Raw genomic sequence first — 19,182 nt, forward strand, 5'->3', positions numbered from 1 at the left:
GGAGGAGGAGGAGGAGGAGGAGGAGGAGAAGAAGAAGTCATCGTCGTCGTCAGGTATTTGTGTACTGAGTGATAATAGCCAAGGCATAGTCCATAGTCATATAAAGTGATCATCTTGCTCAGAAAAACATAATCATTGTTTTGTTTTGTTTTTCAGTTTTCCAGCAAATATTCATTGTGGACATAAAACCAGCAACACATTATCTTGTGTCTTACTGGAAATAAATAATGTGCAACACACTACCCAAAAGTAGTTTAATATTCATGCAGATAGATAATTCAAGAATGCTAATTACAATTGTTACTTAAGCATTAGAACTGCAGAACATGGTAATACCTTGTAAATCAGAGCATGTCATTCCTCTGCTCAAATCTCCCTAACGATTTCCATTTCAACTAGAGCAAAAATAAAGTCCTTACAATGGCTTGTAAGTCCCATTTACTTTTCATCTCTCATTTAATTTCCTGCTACCTCACTTTTTCGTTCTTCATACTTCTGTTTTGTAGTATTTGCTCTAGCTATACCCTAAAACAACATCTTCACTTACCAGCAAGGCTTATTCCTGCACCACCTTCAACTGCTTGCTCAGTTGTCACCTTCTCCATGAGGTCTGCCCTGACCGCCATAGCATCCCTCTTTTTATCCCTAGCACTCCTGATTCCTCAACTCTCCATCTATTTTTTTTCTATGACACATCATTTTCTAAAATGTTATATAGATTACTCTTTTATTATATTTTCACCTTTTATCTGTCTTCACCTGATAGACTGTCAAAGGGAAAAGTATATTGCCTCTTTTGTTCACTAATAGGAACAATGCCTGACACACAGAATTCAGTAAATATTTGTTGAATGAATGAAGATATAGGCATTGAGACAGGTAAAAAGGAAATGATACCAGAATTCAGAGAAGGAAGAGACCACTTCTGAGCTGGGTTGATTTGATCAGTGAAGTTAAAATTTAGGGTAGAAAAGGAGCAACGATGGAGAAGATGCTCAGAAAACATGCAGCTGCCCAGATTTCCCCTGGCCTCCTACTGGGTATCTCACTGCTGTTCTCCATTCCACGGGAGGAAGTGTATAGAGGTGAGGGCCTAGCCCACACGGATATGGGGCACACGCTGCTGAGCAGAGAAGTGGCTGCACATGTAATGCTCCTCTGAAACAAGACTCCTTGCTGGTCTCCTTCTCTTTTTCTCCTTAAAATATTGTTAGAATGCAGAGGTCATTGATTTCTTTTGAAACAATTCCCATACAGGATACAAAATCTCAAACAGTTCCTTAGCCCTTGGCAATAGTTGTGTGCAGGTGTTTCATGAGAAGCAGCACATAAGGTGCTGAGATCCAATGAGCATGGGGGAGTGGCACAAGGAGCTTGTGGCACCAAGCACTGTGGCATCCCCTACACTCCAGGAATTACACTCCCTCCTAAATGTCTCCCCCAGCCCCTTGCTAACCTGACTTCCAGTCCTCAGTCTTCAGTAAAATAGGAATTATGTTTTCTCTCTTATATCTGTGATGCGTAAGATAAAAACAAATGACAAAGGCTGGGCACGGTGGCACATACCTGTAATCCCAGGACTTTGGGAGGCAGAGGCGGGCGTATTACGAGGTCAGGAGTTCGAGACCAACCGGACCAACATGGTGAAACCCTGTCTCTACTAAAAATACAAAAATTAGCTGGGCATGGTGGTGTGCACCTGTAATCCCAGCTACTCAGGAGGCTGAAGCAGGAGATTCACTTTAACCTGGGAAGTGGAGGTTGCAGTGAGCTGAGATCACGTGCCATTGCACTCCAGCCTGGGCGACAGAGTGAGACTCTGTCTCATAAATAAATAAATAAATAAATACACACACACTCACAAATGACAGTCCCAAAGACAGAAATTAATATGCAATGAACAAGGTGGAAGAAAGGAAGAATGAGGACTACCTGATAACAACATACAAAAACAAACACAAGCTAAAACAAAAAACAAGAACACTGATGGAGTTGAATAAAAGGTTCACAAATAAAAATAATCCATACACACACACACATACACTCACACACAATTCAGAGTAGAGTGTAACAGTTAAGAGTCTTATAGCTAGAAAAAAAAAGAGAAGTAGAGCATGTCAAGTGGAGGAAATGAATCGTGAAAGGAGTAGAGAGAGGAAAGGTATGTTACATCTAAAAACAAATGCTTAATTTGATTAAGTGGGGGAATATTACAAAATTCATGCGTGAAAAATGAAGCATTAAGAAATCAGTGTTGGAATAAGAAGCTAAAGAATGTTGCCTTTATTTAGTAGATACGAAGGTAATGATATGAAATGATCAAATATCTGGAAATATTATTAAGACCAAGGTGTAGAAAGGGTTGAGTGGAAGGAACAATAGGTTTGTCTGATATAAATGATGATGGTGATAACAGAAATGTTAAAGATCAGGCATTCTAAAGTTAAAATGCCATTATCTCAGGTTCAAGAAGGAAACGATCACTATAATGATTAAAAAAACAGCCTATCTGGCCAGGCGCGTTGGCTCATGCCTGTAATCTTAGCACTTTGGGAGGCCAAAGTGGGTGGATTGCCTGAGCACAGGAGTTCGAGACCAGCCTGGTCAACACGGTGAAACCTCATCTCTAGTAAAATACAAAAATTAGCCAGGCGTGGCAGCACGACATGTAGTCCCAGCTACTCGGGAGGCTGAGGCAGGATAACTGCTTGACCCTGAGAGGTGGAGGTTGCAGTGAGCTGAGATAGTGCCATTGCACTCCAGCCTGGGCAACAGAGGGAGACTATGTCTCCAAAAATAAAAATAAATAAATAAGATAAATAAATAAATAAAAATAAATCAGCCTATCCGCCAGCATTTACCTTTTAAGTAAATAAAAAGCAGGGCATATCTGTGTAGTAACTCTGCCACCAGAAAATATATATATACACACACAAATATATATATATATATATATATATTTTTTTTTTTTTTTTTTTTTTCTGAAAACCTCATGAATAGAAAAATCAGATGGAGAAAACACTCACTTGCTGGGAAGAATCTCAGCCAAATTTCCATTTACTAAGAAAGAACACCTGCCATGTTTCCTGAAACCTTCACTATTTAAAATACTCCTTTAGGAATATAGTAAGAGTCTACTTTCTTGGATGAAAAATATAAACACTATCCTTTTTTATAGAAAACCTTAAAGTGTTCTGCATCTGTTCCTGGTATTCACAGTGTGATTATAGACTGTGATTTCCCCATTGTGATTCTTCCCTTATGTTACCCAGTGGGCAGAACTTTTGTCTTAGAGACTGTCACAAATGAAATACCCAAAGATGTGCAGTGACATAGACGTCTCCTTCATAGAAAAAAGTTAATATACCAACCCTGTTTACACACACACACCACTCACACCCAATGTCATTTTTACCCAGTACCCAGTTGTTTAAGTATTTTGCTTATATCAAGTATCTAAAATTAGGTATTAAAAAAAAAATTAGTCCTTATTTACATGCATTAAAAAACACAGTTTTCTCTTCCAGAGGCTGTATATCTCAGCCAATATTTTGAGGTGCCTCTAAATACACAGGGAGTTCTTCAAAATTTCTGTATCTAGTTATCAAAATCTGCCTTCATAAATGAACAGATTCTTGAATTAACACAAAATGGATGTTTCTCCACTAAGAGAAGGCTACCTTTTATGAAACTTGACAGAAATTAAGATGCCCTTTCCATAAGCAAAATAGATTATTTTGGTGAAAAAAATCCATAGTGCTTGGGTAGAGGGCACTGTATTCTCTGGAGTTTCTGAGAGTAATAGCCTCCAGTGTGCAACTGAGTAAACAGTCAGTCTTTCTAGTTGCGGGACTGGATATTGTTCTAAACTACAGCTGCTCTATGTAGCACTTCATCCACCAAACACATTTTAACTGTTATTCAATCTGTTCTTAACAATGCAGTCAAAAATGCTGCCATGGCTTGTTTTATACGTTTGTCCTTAAAGACCAGAGCAGAATTTATTAGTCTTTTTAGTACTGTAAAGCAATACTTAGTCTTTAAATTTTCTTGTTCAATCTTCCACCATTCTCCTGAATTTAAACTCAGTATTTAGCAAATATTATGTTAATGTCCTTCCTGATTAGACAATAGATTTGCAAACAAGAAACATATTCTAAAATTTTAAAAATTAATTTAAAGAACGGCCGGGCGCGGTGGCTCAAGCCTGTAATCCCAGCACTTTGGGAGGCCGAGACGGGTGGATCACGAGGTCAGGAGATCGGGACCATCCTGGCTAATACGGTGAAACCCTGGCTCTACTAAAAATACAAAAAAATTAGCCCGGCGTGGTGGCGGGCGCCTGTAGTCCCAGCTACTCTGGAGGTTGAGGCAGGAGAATGGCGTAAGCCCGGGAGGCGGAGCTTGCAGTGAGCTGAGATCCGGCCACTGCACTCCAGCCTGGGTGATAGAGCGAGACTCCGTCTCAAAAAAAAAAAAAAAAAAAAAAAAAAAGAATGTTAGTTGTCCTTTGGCACTGATTTCGCCACTGTCAACTAAATGTATCTTTTTCTCACCTGTCTTTATCAGTCCCTCTCCCCTATTACCTTTTTCCATATCCTGTAACTCTCTTTTTCACATCTATTTCTCTGCATCCTTTCAGTTTTCTATTATAATTATCATTTTAATTTAGGGTCACTGACTTTGTGTAAAAATAGCACATGCAACTGTAGTATTTTTATGTGACCAATGTAGTCAAGCATACCATTAGTAAGGTATTTATTAAATTTCTTCAAAAAAGAAAGGTCTTTGTCTACATGGAGAGTTAACTTCCGCTAAATTATGATTTGATAAAATTATTATTTTTCTATACCTTTAAAGGCTTTTTGTAGTGCTATTTTTAATTATATTTACTTTAATTCAGGAAGTTTTCAAATAATAATGATCCAATTAAAAGGAAGCATTCAGCAAATGTTTTGATATCTTAGTTAAGGCCTATCAACACAATGCTTTAAAAAGTTGCTGACTATAATATCATCTTCTAATAGGTTGCCACCTTGTGGTTTTTGAAAAATACAGTTAACACATTTAACAGATTGCGTAAATATCCTGCTCTATGTTTTGTTTCCATATTTTTCTCTTAGGTGAAGAATCTACATAGCTAAGGACTCTTAAGAAGTATCTAGGGATCATCTTGAACCCAAAGCATCGCTTTGCGAACATTTAGATTATGTGAATTCAAACTAATAGATTAAACGCCATTCACTTTGAATAGCCTCTGGACCATTAGGAGAGTTGGTAGTGTTATTATTTAAAGCAACTGCACGTAAAATACACCAATGAATCATTAGTTCTTATGCTCATTCATTACCAAGAGTAAATTCTTTCTCACATTTTTTAGTTTGATTCAGATAATTAATTTAGAGGACAGTGACTTTCTTTGCTCATTTTATAGGAATAACAAGTTGTAATTTAATTGAGTAAACAGTCACAAATACAGTACAGGGAAAAACATATACCATGTAATAAAGTTTTCACTCAATTAGAAAAAGAGATTTGTCTCATTCATCTCCCAATTTCCCTACAGTTCTAAGCAGAGTGTCCTTCACATAGGCACTCAACGTTACTTTCTTTTTTTTTTTTTTTTTTTTTTTTTTTGAGACGGAGTCTCGCTCTGTTGCCCAGGCTGGAGTGCAGTGACCGGATCTCAGCTCACTGCAAGCTCCGCCTCCCGGGTTCACACCATTCTCCTGCCTCAGCCTCCCGAGTAGCTGGGACTACAGGCACCCGCCAACACGCCCGGCTAATTTTTTGTATTTTTTAGTAGAGACGGGGTTTCACCGTGTTAGACAGGATGGTCTTGATCTCCTGACCTTGTGATCCGCCCATCTCGGCCTCCCAAAGTGCTGGGATTACAGGCTTGAGCCACCGCGCCGGCCTCAACGTTACTTTCTAAATTAAAGATCATGATTTAAAATGCTTAAATTATAACTAGTATGTTTTTCCTGTCAAAGATATTGGTTTCCAAGACCTAAAATTGTGAGATTTAATGTGAGTAGTTATTGATTTCCCTTAGGAAGAGCAGTCAAACTTGCAATTCTCTGCTCTAAAAGGCAAGACACAATGTACTATTAGCATCTATTATGTGTTAATTAGGATATAGTTCAATTTATCTCATTTATTAAAAATAAGAATTTCTAACCAAAAGAACAGTTTAAAAAATATTATATATAGCTATATCATCTTGTTAAATATTAGTGATCATATATTATCTTATACAAATAAAGGATTTTTGCATTCAGCAAAATATTTTAGAAATGCAAAAGTTGTACACAAGAGACTTTTTAAAGTTTCTTCAATTTACTTGTGGTTTACAATAATTTAATGGTCTGCATCACGAAAAACTATCAAAACATATTCTGCTTTTGAGCTGCGGCACCTATAACAAAGTCAAATTTCTCATTATGACATCTTATACCTTTCAGGAGTAGTCATGCCTATATAAGCAGCCTTAGTTACTACCACTCCATCATATCTTATGTACCATTCCTACTGAAATAGTTTGAATTTTTCCTAATGCGGCATATTTCATAGCTGTCTGAATGTGAAATTTCCTCTGCTGAATCTATCCACTCCTTCTTGCTTAACTGTAAAACTCCTTATTTTTTAAGACTCACCCCAAGTGTCACCTCCTGTTTGAAGTATTCCCTGAATTTCCTAAATGGAGACGATTATTTATTGCTTTTGGGTGATCTACCACAAATACATCTATTACTGTATTCAAAGCACTGTAATACTGTTTTATCTTTGTGAATCTTCTACAAGACTCTTCAAAGAAAGATACTGTGACATGTCTAACTTCACATTTTTTATGTCGAGCATAGTGCCTGACATATGGTAGGTGTTCAAAATATTTGTCGGTTGAATAAAGAATGAATGAATAAATTTTGTTTTATGGATTTGTCATGTATTTGCATTACAGTAATACATTTATTGTATCTGAAGTTAGCAATAACTGAAAACTAAACTTAATTATAAAACCAAAAACATGTAAAAAATCATTTAAATATTATTTACTTAGCACATGCTTATCAATTATAGCTGCTGTTCGCTCCCACTGAGAGTTTCATGTCTATCAAAACTTCAATTTAGGTAATGGTGTTTCAGTGTGGAACTAAGTGTGGCCTGAATGAGATGATGTTGAAAGATTTTGTCTTCTGCAGCTTGCATTTTAAGTAGAGAGTAAAAAAACCCATAGTTACCCAAACACTCACCTAATTACATTTGTGATAATTTTATGTATGAAATGACACATTGCTTCATATATGTGTTTAATAGGGGAACTAATCTATTTTTATGATGAAAAGTTTTGCAGGAAGTTGGGAGATGAATGTACTTTTTCTATGTCAGGAGTAGTCGCTTTAATTCCAATTTTAAAATCTCTACAGGATCTAGTTCCTTTTTCACAATTTAAAAATACTTATAATTAAAAAGTAGGCATTGCAATTGATGCCACAGATATTAAAAGAATAAGAGACTGCTATGAACAATTACACACCAAAATTTAGAATAACTCAGAAAAATGAAAAAAAAAATTCCTAGAAATATAAAAGTTACCAAGACTAAATTTTAAGGAAACAGAAAATCTACATGAACCAGTAACTAGTAAAAAGATTGAATCAGTTAACAAAGTCCTCCCAACAAAGAAAGGCACTGCATCAGATGGCTACACTGGTGAATTCTACCTTACACTTTAAAAATTAACATCAATCCTTCTCAAACTCTTCAAAAAAAATTGAAGAGGGGAAAATATGTCCAAACTTTTTTATTGCAGTCAGCCCTGCCCTAATAGCAAAGACAAAGACACCATAAGAAAAGAAAACTATAATCCAATATCCCTTCTGAACATGGATGCAAAAATCCTCAACAACATGATAGTAAGCCAAATCTAGCAGCATGTTAAAAAAAAAATCATATACCGCGACCAAGAGAAATTTATTCCTGGAATGTAACAATGGTCAAACGTACACAAATCAATAAATGTAATATATCACATTAACAGAGCGAAGAATACAAGTCACATGATTGTATCAATGAATGCAAAAAAAAGTATTTAAATGTATTTGACACCATTTCATTATTGAAAACTCTCAAAAACAACTAGGTGTTTAAGAAATTTACCTCAACATAATAAAGACCATATATGAAAAGCCCATAACTAACATCATACTTAATGGTAAAAAACAAAAAGCTTTTTCTTTATAATCAGGAAGAGGGTAAGGATATCCACTCTCTCCACTTCTAATCAAAATACTACCAGAAGTCCTAGACAGAGGAATTAGGCAAGAAATAGAAATAAAAGGCATCCAAGTCAAAAAGGAATAATTAAAATTGTCCCTGTCTGCAGATGATAAAATCCTAAATGCGGAACAACATAAAGACTCCATGGACCACACTGAGATGTCATCTTGCCCCAGGTAAAGTGGATATTATCAAGCAAACAAAAAAAAAAAGGAGAAAAGGGAACTCTTACACATTCTTGGTGGGAATGTAAATTGGTCAAGGCATTATAAACAATAGTAGGGAGGTTTCATTAAAAAATGGAAAATAGAACTATATAAGATCCATCAATCCCACTGCTGGGTATATATCCAAAAGAAAGAAAATCAGTATATCAAAGGGATACCTGCACTCTCATGTTTATTGCAGCAGTATTCACAATAGCCAAGATACAAAATCAACCTGTGTCCATCAGTGGATGAATGGGTAAGGAAAATATGATATATATGACAATGGAGTACTATTCAGCCATAAAATTGAAATCCTGTTATTTGCAGCAACATGACTGGAACTAGAGGATGTTACGTTAAGTGAAATGAGCCAGGCATAGAAAATGGATATTGCATATTCTCACATATATGTGTAAGCTAAAAAAGTTGATCTCATGGAGGTAGAGAGTAGAATGATGGTTACCAGAGGCTGAAATAGATGACTTGGAAGGCAGGGAAGAAGAGAGGTTGGTTAATGCGTTCAAAAATACAGTTAGAAAGAAAGAATAAATTCTGATGTTTGATAAGCAGGGTGACAAGTTAATGATAATTTATTGTATACTTTAAAATAATGAGAAGAAAGATTTGAAATGTTCCCAACATAAATAAATGATAAATGATTGAGGTTATGAATGATAATTCAATTACCCTGATTTGATCACTACACATTGTATACATGTACAAAAATATCACATGTATCCCAGAAATATGAATAATCATTATTTATCAGTAATGTTGAGGAGACTCCACTAAAAAAAAAAAAAAAAAAAAAAAAAAAACTGTTAGAACTAATAAATGAATCCATGAAGTTGCAAGATACAAAATTAACATACAAAGAATCAGCTGCATTTTGAGACCAGCCTGGTCAACATGGTGAAACTACGTCTCTACTGAAAATATAAAATGAGCTGGGTGTGGTGTAGAGTGTCTGTAATCCCAGTTACTTGGGAGGCTGAGGCAAAAGAATCGCTTGAACCCAGGAGGTGGAGGTTGCAGTGAGCCAGGATCATGCCATTCCATTCCAGCCGGGGCAACAAGAGCGAAACTCCTTCTCAAAAAAAAAAAAAAAAAAAAAGCTACAAAATGGCGACGAGAAAAATTACAGAAGACACACAAATAAATAGAAGTACATCCCATTTTTATGGATTAGAATATTTAATAATGTTAAAATGTCCATACTACACAAAACAACCTACAGATTCAATTTGATGCTTATCAAAATCTGTGACATGTTTTTCCACAAATAAAGTACTAAGATGCATATAGAACCACAAAAGATCTTGAACAGCCAAAGAATTCTGGAGCAAGAAGAACAAAAGTGCTGAGGTCCCACTTCTTGATTATATATTACAAAGATAGAGTTAACAAAACAGTGTAGTACTGGATAAAAACAGATATACAGACCAGGAGGTGATGAACCTGGAGGACATTACACAGTAAAAGAAACCAATCACAGGAGGATAAATACTTCATGATTCCACTTCCACGGCAAATCTAAAATAGTCAAACCCAAAGAAGTGGAGTAGAATGGTGGTTGTCAGGGGATAGGGAAAGGGGGAAATGAAGAGCTGTGGTTCAATGGGTATAAAGTTTCAGTTATGCAAGATGAGTAAGTTCTAGAGATCTGTTGCATAATATTGGACTTACGGTTAATACAATATTGCACACTTAAACATTTGTTGAAAAGGTAGATTTCACATTAATTATTCTTACTCAATAACAAAAAAAACTTGTAAACTCTTGTGAAATCATTAAAACTTTATCCATATAATTTTGTAATTGAATTGAAGTAATACTTCAAAATTTTAATAAGACAATGTTTTATTTGAGAAAGTTGCTATAATATATACATACTCACAAAAATATTTTTTAATTAATATAAACTTGTTCTTAAGCTTTTTGAATGGCACATGATATTATTTTTACCTGTGTATTCAAGATGAAATCCTGCAGCAGAAACACTGATGTCTGATTGAAAATTTAGATATAGATTATTAGACGTACTATTCAAAAGATGGGGTATTGTTGTTCCTGAAATGATATATGAGAAAGCAAGTCAATGGCCATTAATAAGTACTATAATAAAATTAAGTAAGTTTACTAATAAGTCAATAGGTTACCACTAAAAATATGCATTAATCAAGCTGTTTTTTTCAAAAATAAATAGTAGAAATATTTTTTCACAATCCTCTTTCAATATACTGTTCCTATTTCCAAGAAGACAGACCACCACTTGAGATGGCTTTAGATTGCTTCCTTTTTTTTTTTTTTTTTTTTTTTTTGAGACGGAGTCTCGCTCTGTCACCCAGGCTGGAGTGCAGTGGCCGGATCTCTGCTCACTGCAAGCTCCGCCTCCCGGGATCACGCCATTCTCCTGCCTCAGCCTCTGGAGTAGCTGGGACTACAGGCGCCCGCCACCTTGCCCGGCTAGTTTTTTGTATTTTTTTTAGTAGAGACGAGGTTTCACCGTATTAGCCAGGATGGTCTCGATCTCCTGACCTTGTGATCCGCCCGTCTCGGCCTAGATTGCTTCCTAAAAATAGGTAGGAGCAAAAAGAGCTGGTGAAAGTTAAAGCTATATGTTTGACATGTTCACCGAAAATAAACGTTGAATTTCATGTGGATTTCAGTATTCTGTGCATGAGCTGATAATAAACAATAAATACACATATATGTAAAGTCAATCTTGTTAGAAACATGAAAGTTTGGAATGATTGCTTTCAAAGAGGTTATTACTGTGTATTCTCTCTGCTTTCCAATGTTTTTTGAAGACTGTGCTATACCAGAGGCTTCTGACTTTCAAAGTGATAACCAGTTTTAACTGCCTGTATGTTACCAGATTTGTGAACTAATTAAAAAGAAACACAAAATATGAATAAAACAGTTTGCAAACTAAAAAGGAATAAATAATAAACTTAATTTTGAACTTTGCACGTGATTTTTATAGTATAGTAACAACTTTGTATGAGTCAGATAATATAGTCATTGATTTGCTTTTAATAATGAATTAAAGTTAGACAGCTAGATAGATAGATTATTCTATAACAGGTCAAGTGTCTTAATGTTTCTTAAACTCTGACAGCAAAGCTGGTAGTCAGTTTTCAAAAAAAATCCAATTATGAGCTACTGTTACTCTTGTCTTTCAGCAAATGCATTATAACGATATTTTTCTGGACTTCTGAAGGAGATCAAATTTATTTTATTAAGTTATTGAGTTTGAAAATATAAAGTATCTGCTTGAAACAATTATTTCTTGAGTTTGCTATTGAGCAAACAGCTGAAGATTTTTGACTCCAACTCTAGCAGTTTCAAATGGCAAGCATGAAAATAAGTAAGCGTTAATTCTACATTTTAAGACAAAGTTCAACAAGCATATAAGATCATTAAAAATATTTCTTTATAAGTAACTGGTTTCTTTACATTTGCTTTGCACAACTTTGTGGACCTCACCCCTGATGTCTTCTATGAAAGAACACAAAAGATTTACTATAAAGAACACACTTGCTTTTTTCCTGACCATAGTGTGATAACGGCAACCACCAAAGACGGGAATAAACAGAAACTTAAAAGGTCATTTCACCTGCCTTGACTCTCTCAGAGGATCTTACTGATTAAGAGCTCTAGTTCTAGAGTCACACCAGCTGGGTCCCAATCTCATTCTAACATTAGTTGTACAACCTCAGGCAACTTAATCTCTCTAAGCCTCAATTACCTACAGATTTGCTAGAAAGATCAAATAAGGAAATGCATGGCAAATGCCACACAGAGCTAGCACTTAGTGATCAACAGGTGTTATTTATCACTTATATTATCGTTACATTATGATTTTTAAAGTATTACAGATGGGTGTGGTGGCTCATGTAATAATCATGGGATCACAATCCCAGCTAATCAGAAGGCTGTAAGACAGGAGGATCTCTTGAGACCACAAGTTGGAAATCAGCCTGGGCAACATAGCAAGACCCCAGCTCTAAAAAAACAAAATAAAATAAAAATTAATTGAGGTTGTGGCATGTGACTGTAGTCCCAGCAACTCAGGAAGTTGAAGCAGATAGATCACTTGAGCCCAAGAATTCAAGGCTGCAGTGAGCTGTGATTGCACCACTGCACTCCAGCCTGGGCAATAGAGCCAGACCCTGTCTCTAAAAATGCACACAAAAAAATTAATAATGATACTAATAAAGTATTACCTAACCTATTATAAATAAAAGTATACTAAACTTGTGTGGGATTTTTCTAAGACTTCTATCTAAATCTATATTGCTCATGCCTAAATCAAATCACTCCTGCTCCAGGTATTTCTTTCTTTTCCTCATTGGTGATGATAAATAACAGGTTCTGCTACTCCATTTAAAAATCTCTTAAAAGCTTAAAGTCATTCAAATTTATTTCAGCATATCTGAATTGAATAAGCTAATCGGTTAGCTATGTTTATATTTCTAGAGTTTAAAAAGTATAATAGTTACACTTTAAGTAACTATTAACAAAGTTAATTTGTTAAGTAAAAAATTAACAAAGTAAAACTTTTTATTTCAACTTCTATATGCAAAAGCTTTTACAGTATTGCATAAATTACCTTTTAAACCTCAATAAATCTGGCTGGGTGTTGTGGCTCACACCTGTAAACTCAGCAGGTGTGATCACCTTCTCGCCAAGGCAGGTGGGTCACCTGGAGTCAGAAGTTCAAGACCAGCCTGGCCAACATAGTGAAACCCCGTCTCTCCCAAAAAATATAAAACTTAGCTGGGTGTGGTGATGCACATCTGTAACCCCAGCTACTCTGGAGGCTGAGACAGGAGAACCGCTCAGACCCAGGAGTCAGGGGTTGCGGTGAGCTGAGATCTCACCACTGCACTCCAGCCTGGGAGACAGAGCGAGACTACATCTCAAAAAATAACAACCTTAATAAATTTAACAGGTTGTAAAAACAAGTCCACATCTTATATAAAAAATAAGACTTTTATTTTGTTTCTTTCTGGTCTTGTTACACATGTATATACTAATTTTATATAATTTTATTTATTTCATAGAAATAATTCTGTATTCTCTTTATTCTCACTTAACAGTACCTTGTAGCATTCACCTGGTTATTTTCATGACTTCATAGCACAGAATTCAAAGCACAGTCTAATTTTTAATTATTATTGCTCATCCTTTTAAGGAAAAGAGCATGCATACTATTCCTGAACCCCAACTCAGCTGAAAATATTATCAGTAATATAAAACCATCAATAAATAATTAGACAAATATATAAAGAATTAAGAATATAATAAGGTTTTAAATATCAATATTGATATCATCTTTAAATCTTTAAAACTTCAGTCCTTGTATCTTTGTATATAGTTTGTAAAAAGCAAATTAAAACCACCAAGTAAGAGTTGTAGGTAGCTCTTTAATTTTGTTTATATTCTTAATTATACCTGTATTTTAATTAAGCTCAGCTCTCTTATTTACCTGAATAGCTTCCAAGTCTTGGAGCATTGTTGTCTCCCCCATCATAAAAGTCCAGAGAATCCCAATTATGTTCTGTAGCAAAGCTAACAACTTGTACCTGTGAAATAATAATTACAGGTAAGAATAGACATTTCTAACCAGATACACATAACTATAGTCCAACAATCTCTTGGAAAAGAGAGTTCAAATCCTGGACCACATAATTGTGGCCCTTCACAGAAGGTTTTTAACAGAACTGAATTTTTTCCATTATTGTACTGGCTTACACAAGCTGATTTTTTTTTTCAATGATTATAGTTTATTAAATAGTTCAAAAGGACTTGAAACATATGTACATCAATTAGTCTATTTATACACACAATTATCACTTACCAAATATCTTTGTTATGGACAAAATCTGGGTCTCTTTGTGGACAAGGCCTTTCATATGGCTAAGTAACCATACAATTCAATAATCAAACTGGGACAGTTTTGAGAATGAAATGGGATGATATTCCTAACTTACCAGAGTGGCAGACCTGGTCTAGATCTGTTCCAAGCAAAGTTGGACATAAGTTTCCCACATATTGTGTATATTACAGTAATGAAAGTTTCATCCTTCCTTCCAAGCAGAACTCACACAAGTCCTATTTGCACCTGACATTACAGAATTGCCTTTGTGTATCCTGTAGTCCAAGTGAACTCATTGTTCAGTTCCCACCTATGAGTGAGAACATGCGGTGTTTGGTTTTCTCTTCTTGTTATAGTTTGCTAAGAATGATGGTTTCCAGCTGCATCCATGTCCCTACAAAGGACGCAAACTCATCCTTTTTTATGGCTGCATAGTATTCCATGGTGTATATGTGCCACATTTTCTTAATCCAGTCTGTCACTGATGGACATTTGGGTTGATTCCAAGTCTTTGCTATTGTGAATAGTGCCACAATAAACATACGTGTGCATGTGTCTTTGTAGTAGAATAATTTATAATCCTTTGGGTATATACCCAGTAGTGGGATGGCTGGCTCATATAGTACATCTGGTTCTAGATCCTTGAGGAATTGCCATACTGTTTTCCATAATGGTTGAACTAGTTTACAATCCCACCAACAGTGTAAAAGTGTTCCTATTTCTCCACATCCTCTCCAACACCTGTTGTTTCCTGATTTTTTAATGATTGCCATTCTAACTGGTGTGAGATGGTATCTCATTGTGGTTTTGATTTGCATTCCTCTGATGGCGAGTGATGATGAGCATTTTTTCATGTGTCTGTTGGCTGTATGAATGTCTTCTTTTGAGAAATGTCTGTTCATATCCTTTCCCCACTTTTTGATGGGGTTGTTTGTTTTTTTCTTGTATATTTGTTTGAGTTCTTTGTAGATTCTGGAAATTAGCCCTTTGTCAGATGAGTAGATTGCAAAAATTTTTTCCCATTCTGTAGGTTGCCTGTTCACTCTGATGGTAGTTTCTTTTGCTGTGCAGAAGCTCTTTAGTTTAATTAGATCCCATTTGTCAATTTTGGCTTTTGCTGCCGTTGCTTTTGGTGTTTTAGACATGAAGTCCTTGCCCATGCCTATGTCCTGAATGGTACTACCTAGATTTTCTTCTAGGGTTTTTATGGTATTAGGTCTAACATTTAAGTCTCTAATCCATCTTGAATTAATCTTCGTATAAGGAGTAAGGAAAGGATCCAGTTTCAGCTTTCTACTTATGGCTAGCCAATTTTCCCAGCACCATTTATTAAATAGGGAATCCTTTCCCCAATTCTTGTTTCTCTCAGGTTTGTCAAAGATCAGATGGTTGTAGATGTGTGGCATTATTTCTGAGGGCTCCGTTCTGTTCCATTGGTCTATATCTCTGTTTTGGTACCAGTACCATGCTGTTTTGATTACTGTAGCCTTGTAGTATAGTTTGAAGTCAGGTAGCGTGATGCCTCCAGCTTTGTCCTTTTGACTTAGGATTGTCTTGGCAATGCGGGGTCTTTTTTGGTTCCATATGAACTTTAAAGCAGTTTTTTCCAATTCTGTGAAGAAACTCATTGGTAGCTTGATGGGAATGGCATTGAATCTATAAATAACCTTGGGCAGTATGGACATTTTCACGATATTGATTCTTCCTATCCATGAGCATGGTATGTTCTTCCCTTTGTTTGTGTCCTCTTTGATTTCACTGAGCAGTGGTTTGTAGTTCTCCTTGAAGAGGTCCTTTACATCCCTTGTAAGTTGGATTCCTAGGTATTTTATTCTCTTTGAAGCAATTGTGAATGGAAGTTCATTCCTGATTTGGCTCTCTGCTTGTCTGTTATTGGTGTATAAGAATGCTTGTGATTTTTGCACATTGATTTTGTATCCTGAGACTTTGCTGAAGTTGCTTATCAGCTTAAGAAGATTTTGGGCTGAGACGATGGGGTTTTCTAAATATACAATCATGTCATCTGCAAACAGGGACAGTTTGACTTCTTCTTTTCCTAACTGAATACCCTTGATTTCTTTCTCTTGCCTGATTGCCCTAGCCAGAACTTCCAACACTATGTTGAATAGGAGTGGTGAGAGAGGGCATCCCTGTCTTGTGCCAGTTTTCAAAGGGAATTTTTCCAGTTTTTGCCCATTCAGTATGATATTAGCTGTGGGTTTGTCATAAATAGCTCTTAGTATTTTGAGATACGTTCCATCAATACCACAAGCTGATTTTTATACAGAAAAGCCTTTGAAGCACCTACCAATGTTCACTGTGGGTATAACCAGAGTAATGTCTGTCACTATCTCAGAACATTCTCTTTTCAAAAGCTTTGAGCTAATCTAATGAATCAGTGCCTGGAATCTCAAATCATTTTCAAAACAATTGGCTAATTTTTAAGTATATGTCATTGATTTGAGTTTCCTAGCTTTCTTATAGCTATTAGGAAAAACCAGATTTGTGGTCTACAAGTCTATAGGAGCTTATAATAAACCTTTTTAAAGCCAAGTTTATTTCTGGATACTTTTAAATTATCCTTTCCTTGCATAAACTTTGCTCAATGTCTTCTCTTCCTTTATTTAAAAAATTTTAACATGCATATTTTTAACAAGTCTCAGTATGGATGAGAAAAAATGACATTTTGTAATTAATTCAAATGCATGTTTAAAAATTTATTTTAATGAATAGAGTTATAGCAACTAATTCACAGCTGAAGTTCCTTAAAGTTGAGAAGGGAAATACTGGGGAGATTTAATTCTCTCCTGCCTATTAAATTTTATTTAAAGAAAGAGGCATGTGTTACTTTATTTCACATCACTTGGCATAGCTTGAGTTTTTGCAAGAACCCACAGGACCCTCACAACTGTGGATACTATTTTGCTATTTCTTTATTAATTTTTTTGTAGTTTTAGAGGAAGGAAAGGAATAGCTTTATTAAAAGTTTTTTTAAGCTAAAATCTGTTAAAAACGTAGGCACTGTACTCATTCACTAAATAATTACAACAATTTCACTCAATAAAAATTTATTATCTGCAAAATAGCCCATCATTATTCTTCCATACAAGTGAATACTGGTGCCTGTTTCCAGGGGTGAGTGCCACATGGCAATAGATACCCTGCCTATATGATTGGCATCAGGCCCAGTGGCAATATTCTAAGACAGGAAGAAGACTAGAAGTAAAGCTGTGTAATTGTAATATAACTGCTACCTCCTTAAGTAATTATAAATTCCCTCTTCATGTCTAAAATTTTCTTTCCTTCAATTCAGGGGAAGAAAATACTGCATTCAGCTTTTTAAAAAATGTGAAGATTCACGCAGGAGTTGACATTTCAGCTAAGCTGAAGATATTGAGCTGAAGAAAATTATTGAGTGTCTAACAATGTAAAAGGAATCAAACCATGAGCTAGATTTAGTGGACCATGAGTAATCTTATTTAGTCACAGGGGAGGGTATTTACATAAGAAGAAATACAAACGCAAAGTTAGAGAAATAATAAAAAGTTCAAAAGAGTAGAGCTTAGTAGCTAAATACAAGAGAACTTAGAATCAAAGAGCCTAGGTTTGCAACTTCCTGGCTCCTTCTCCTCATTGGCATGCCACTAAAGGAAAGATGTTTATCTTTCTGTACTTCAGATTATTTAAATAAATTATTGTCATAAGGGTATCTAATACATAGATTCATTATAAACATTAAATTAGTTAATTCGTATAAGGTGCCCAGCATGTAGTAATGACTCAATAAATCTTAGCTAAGAGGAAGATCAGGGGAGAAACTCAATAAAAATCTAAACACCAGCATAACAACTATGCGCTTCAAGACATAGTGATACCTTCAGTTTTCCAATGAAGGTTTCAGAAGTCGTAGGAAGAACATGATTAGGACTGTGCTCTAGGTACAGCACTGCATTGGGTGAAGAAAGTAAAAGTGAAAAGACAATTTCAATATCTATTTCAGCAATATTTCAATATGTATTGCAGTCAAAAACAATGAGAGACTGAAGTGTATTGGAGGCAAGTGTAGTAAAAATGGGAACCCAGATGTTACATGTGTTGCTGTAGAGAAAGTTACTAAATTTTGTGTGATTCGAATAGGGGAGGAAGTGAAAGGAAAAATTTGAGAAAAAATTATTTTCTTTTCTGAATTGTTGAGAGTAGTGGCGTAACAAGAGCAAAAATGTAGACATCTCCAGGAAAATCTATTACCTAGGTGGGAGAAAGAAAGTCAGTTTACTTCTGGATACATATGTCTAGTGTATATAGCTGAATAATGCCTTCTGAAGACACCAGGTTCTGATCTCTGGAACCTCTAAATATTACCGTATATGGAAAAGGGTCTTTCAGATGAGCTTAATTTAAGAATCTTGAGAGAGGGGAAAAGAGTCAGAGGGAGACTCGACACTCATAGAAGAGAAGACAATGTGACCACGGAGGCAGAAATTGGAGTGATGTGGCCAAAATCCAAGGAATTCCAGCAGCCACTAGAAGCTAGAAAAAAATAGGGAAGAGATTCGCTTATTCTTGAGACCCTGAAGTGGTCAGGGACAAGGTAGGAGAGGTTCTGCCAGGATCTCAATTTCAGTGCAGTAAAGCTGATTTTGGACTTCTGGCCTCCACTGCTATGAGGAAAAAAATAAAATAAAATCTGTTGTTTATAAAGATAAAACTCAAGGTAATTTGTTACAGCAGCCAGAGAGCTGTAATATAATTTGCCACTGGGATTTGAGGTACATTGTGAATGTAGTTTGGCATAATAAAAATATAGAG

At 35.6% G+C, this 19,182-nt stretch overlaps 1 protein-coding gene across 1 annotated transcript in view; it reads right to left on the bottom strand.

Annotated features, from left to right (window-relative positions):
* CSMD3 (CUB and Sushi multiple domains 3) overlaps positions 1–19,182 on the bottom strand; it is a 1,271,497-nt gene that overhangs the window by 141,468 nt on the left and 1,110,847 nt on the right. Inside the window, exons 36-37 of the mRNA XM_026454566.1 lie at positions 13,984–14,080; positions 10,455–10,559 (exon numbers count right to left, since the gene is read on the bottom strand). Of these exons, the coding sequence (XP_026310351.1) occupies positions 10,455–10,559; positions 13,984–14,080 (202 nt within the window). The remainder of the gene's footprint in view (positions 1–10,454; positions 10,560–13,983; positions 14,081–19,182) is intronic.

This window comes from Piliocolobus tephrosceles, chromosome 7, assembly GCF_002776525.5.
Source record: "Piliocolobus tephrosceles isolate RC106 chromosome 7, ASM277652v3, whole genome shotgun sequence".
NCBI lineage: Eukaryota > Metazoa > Chordata > Mammalia > Primates > Cercopithecidae > Piliocolobus > Piliocolobus tephrosceles.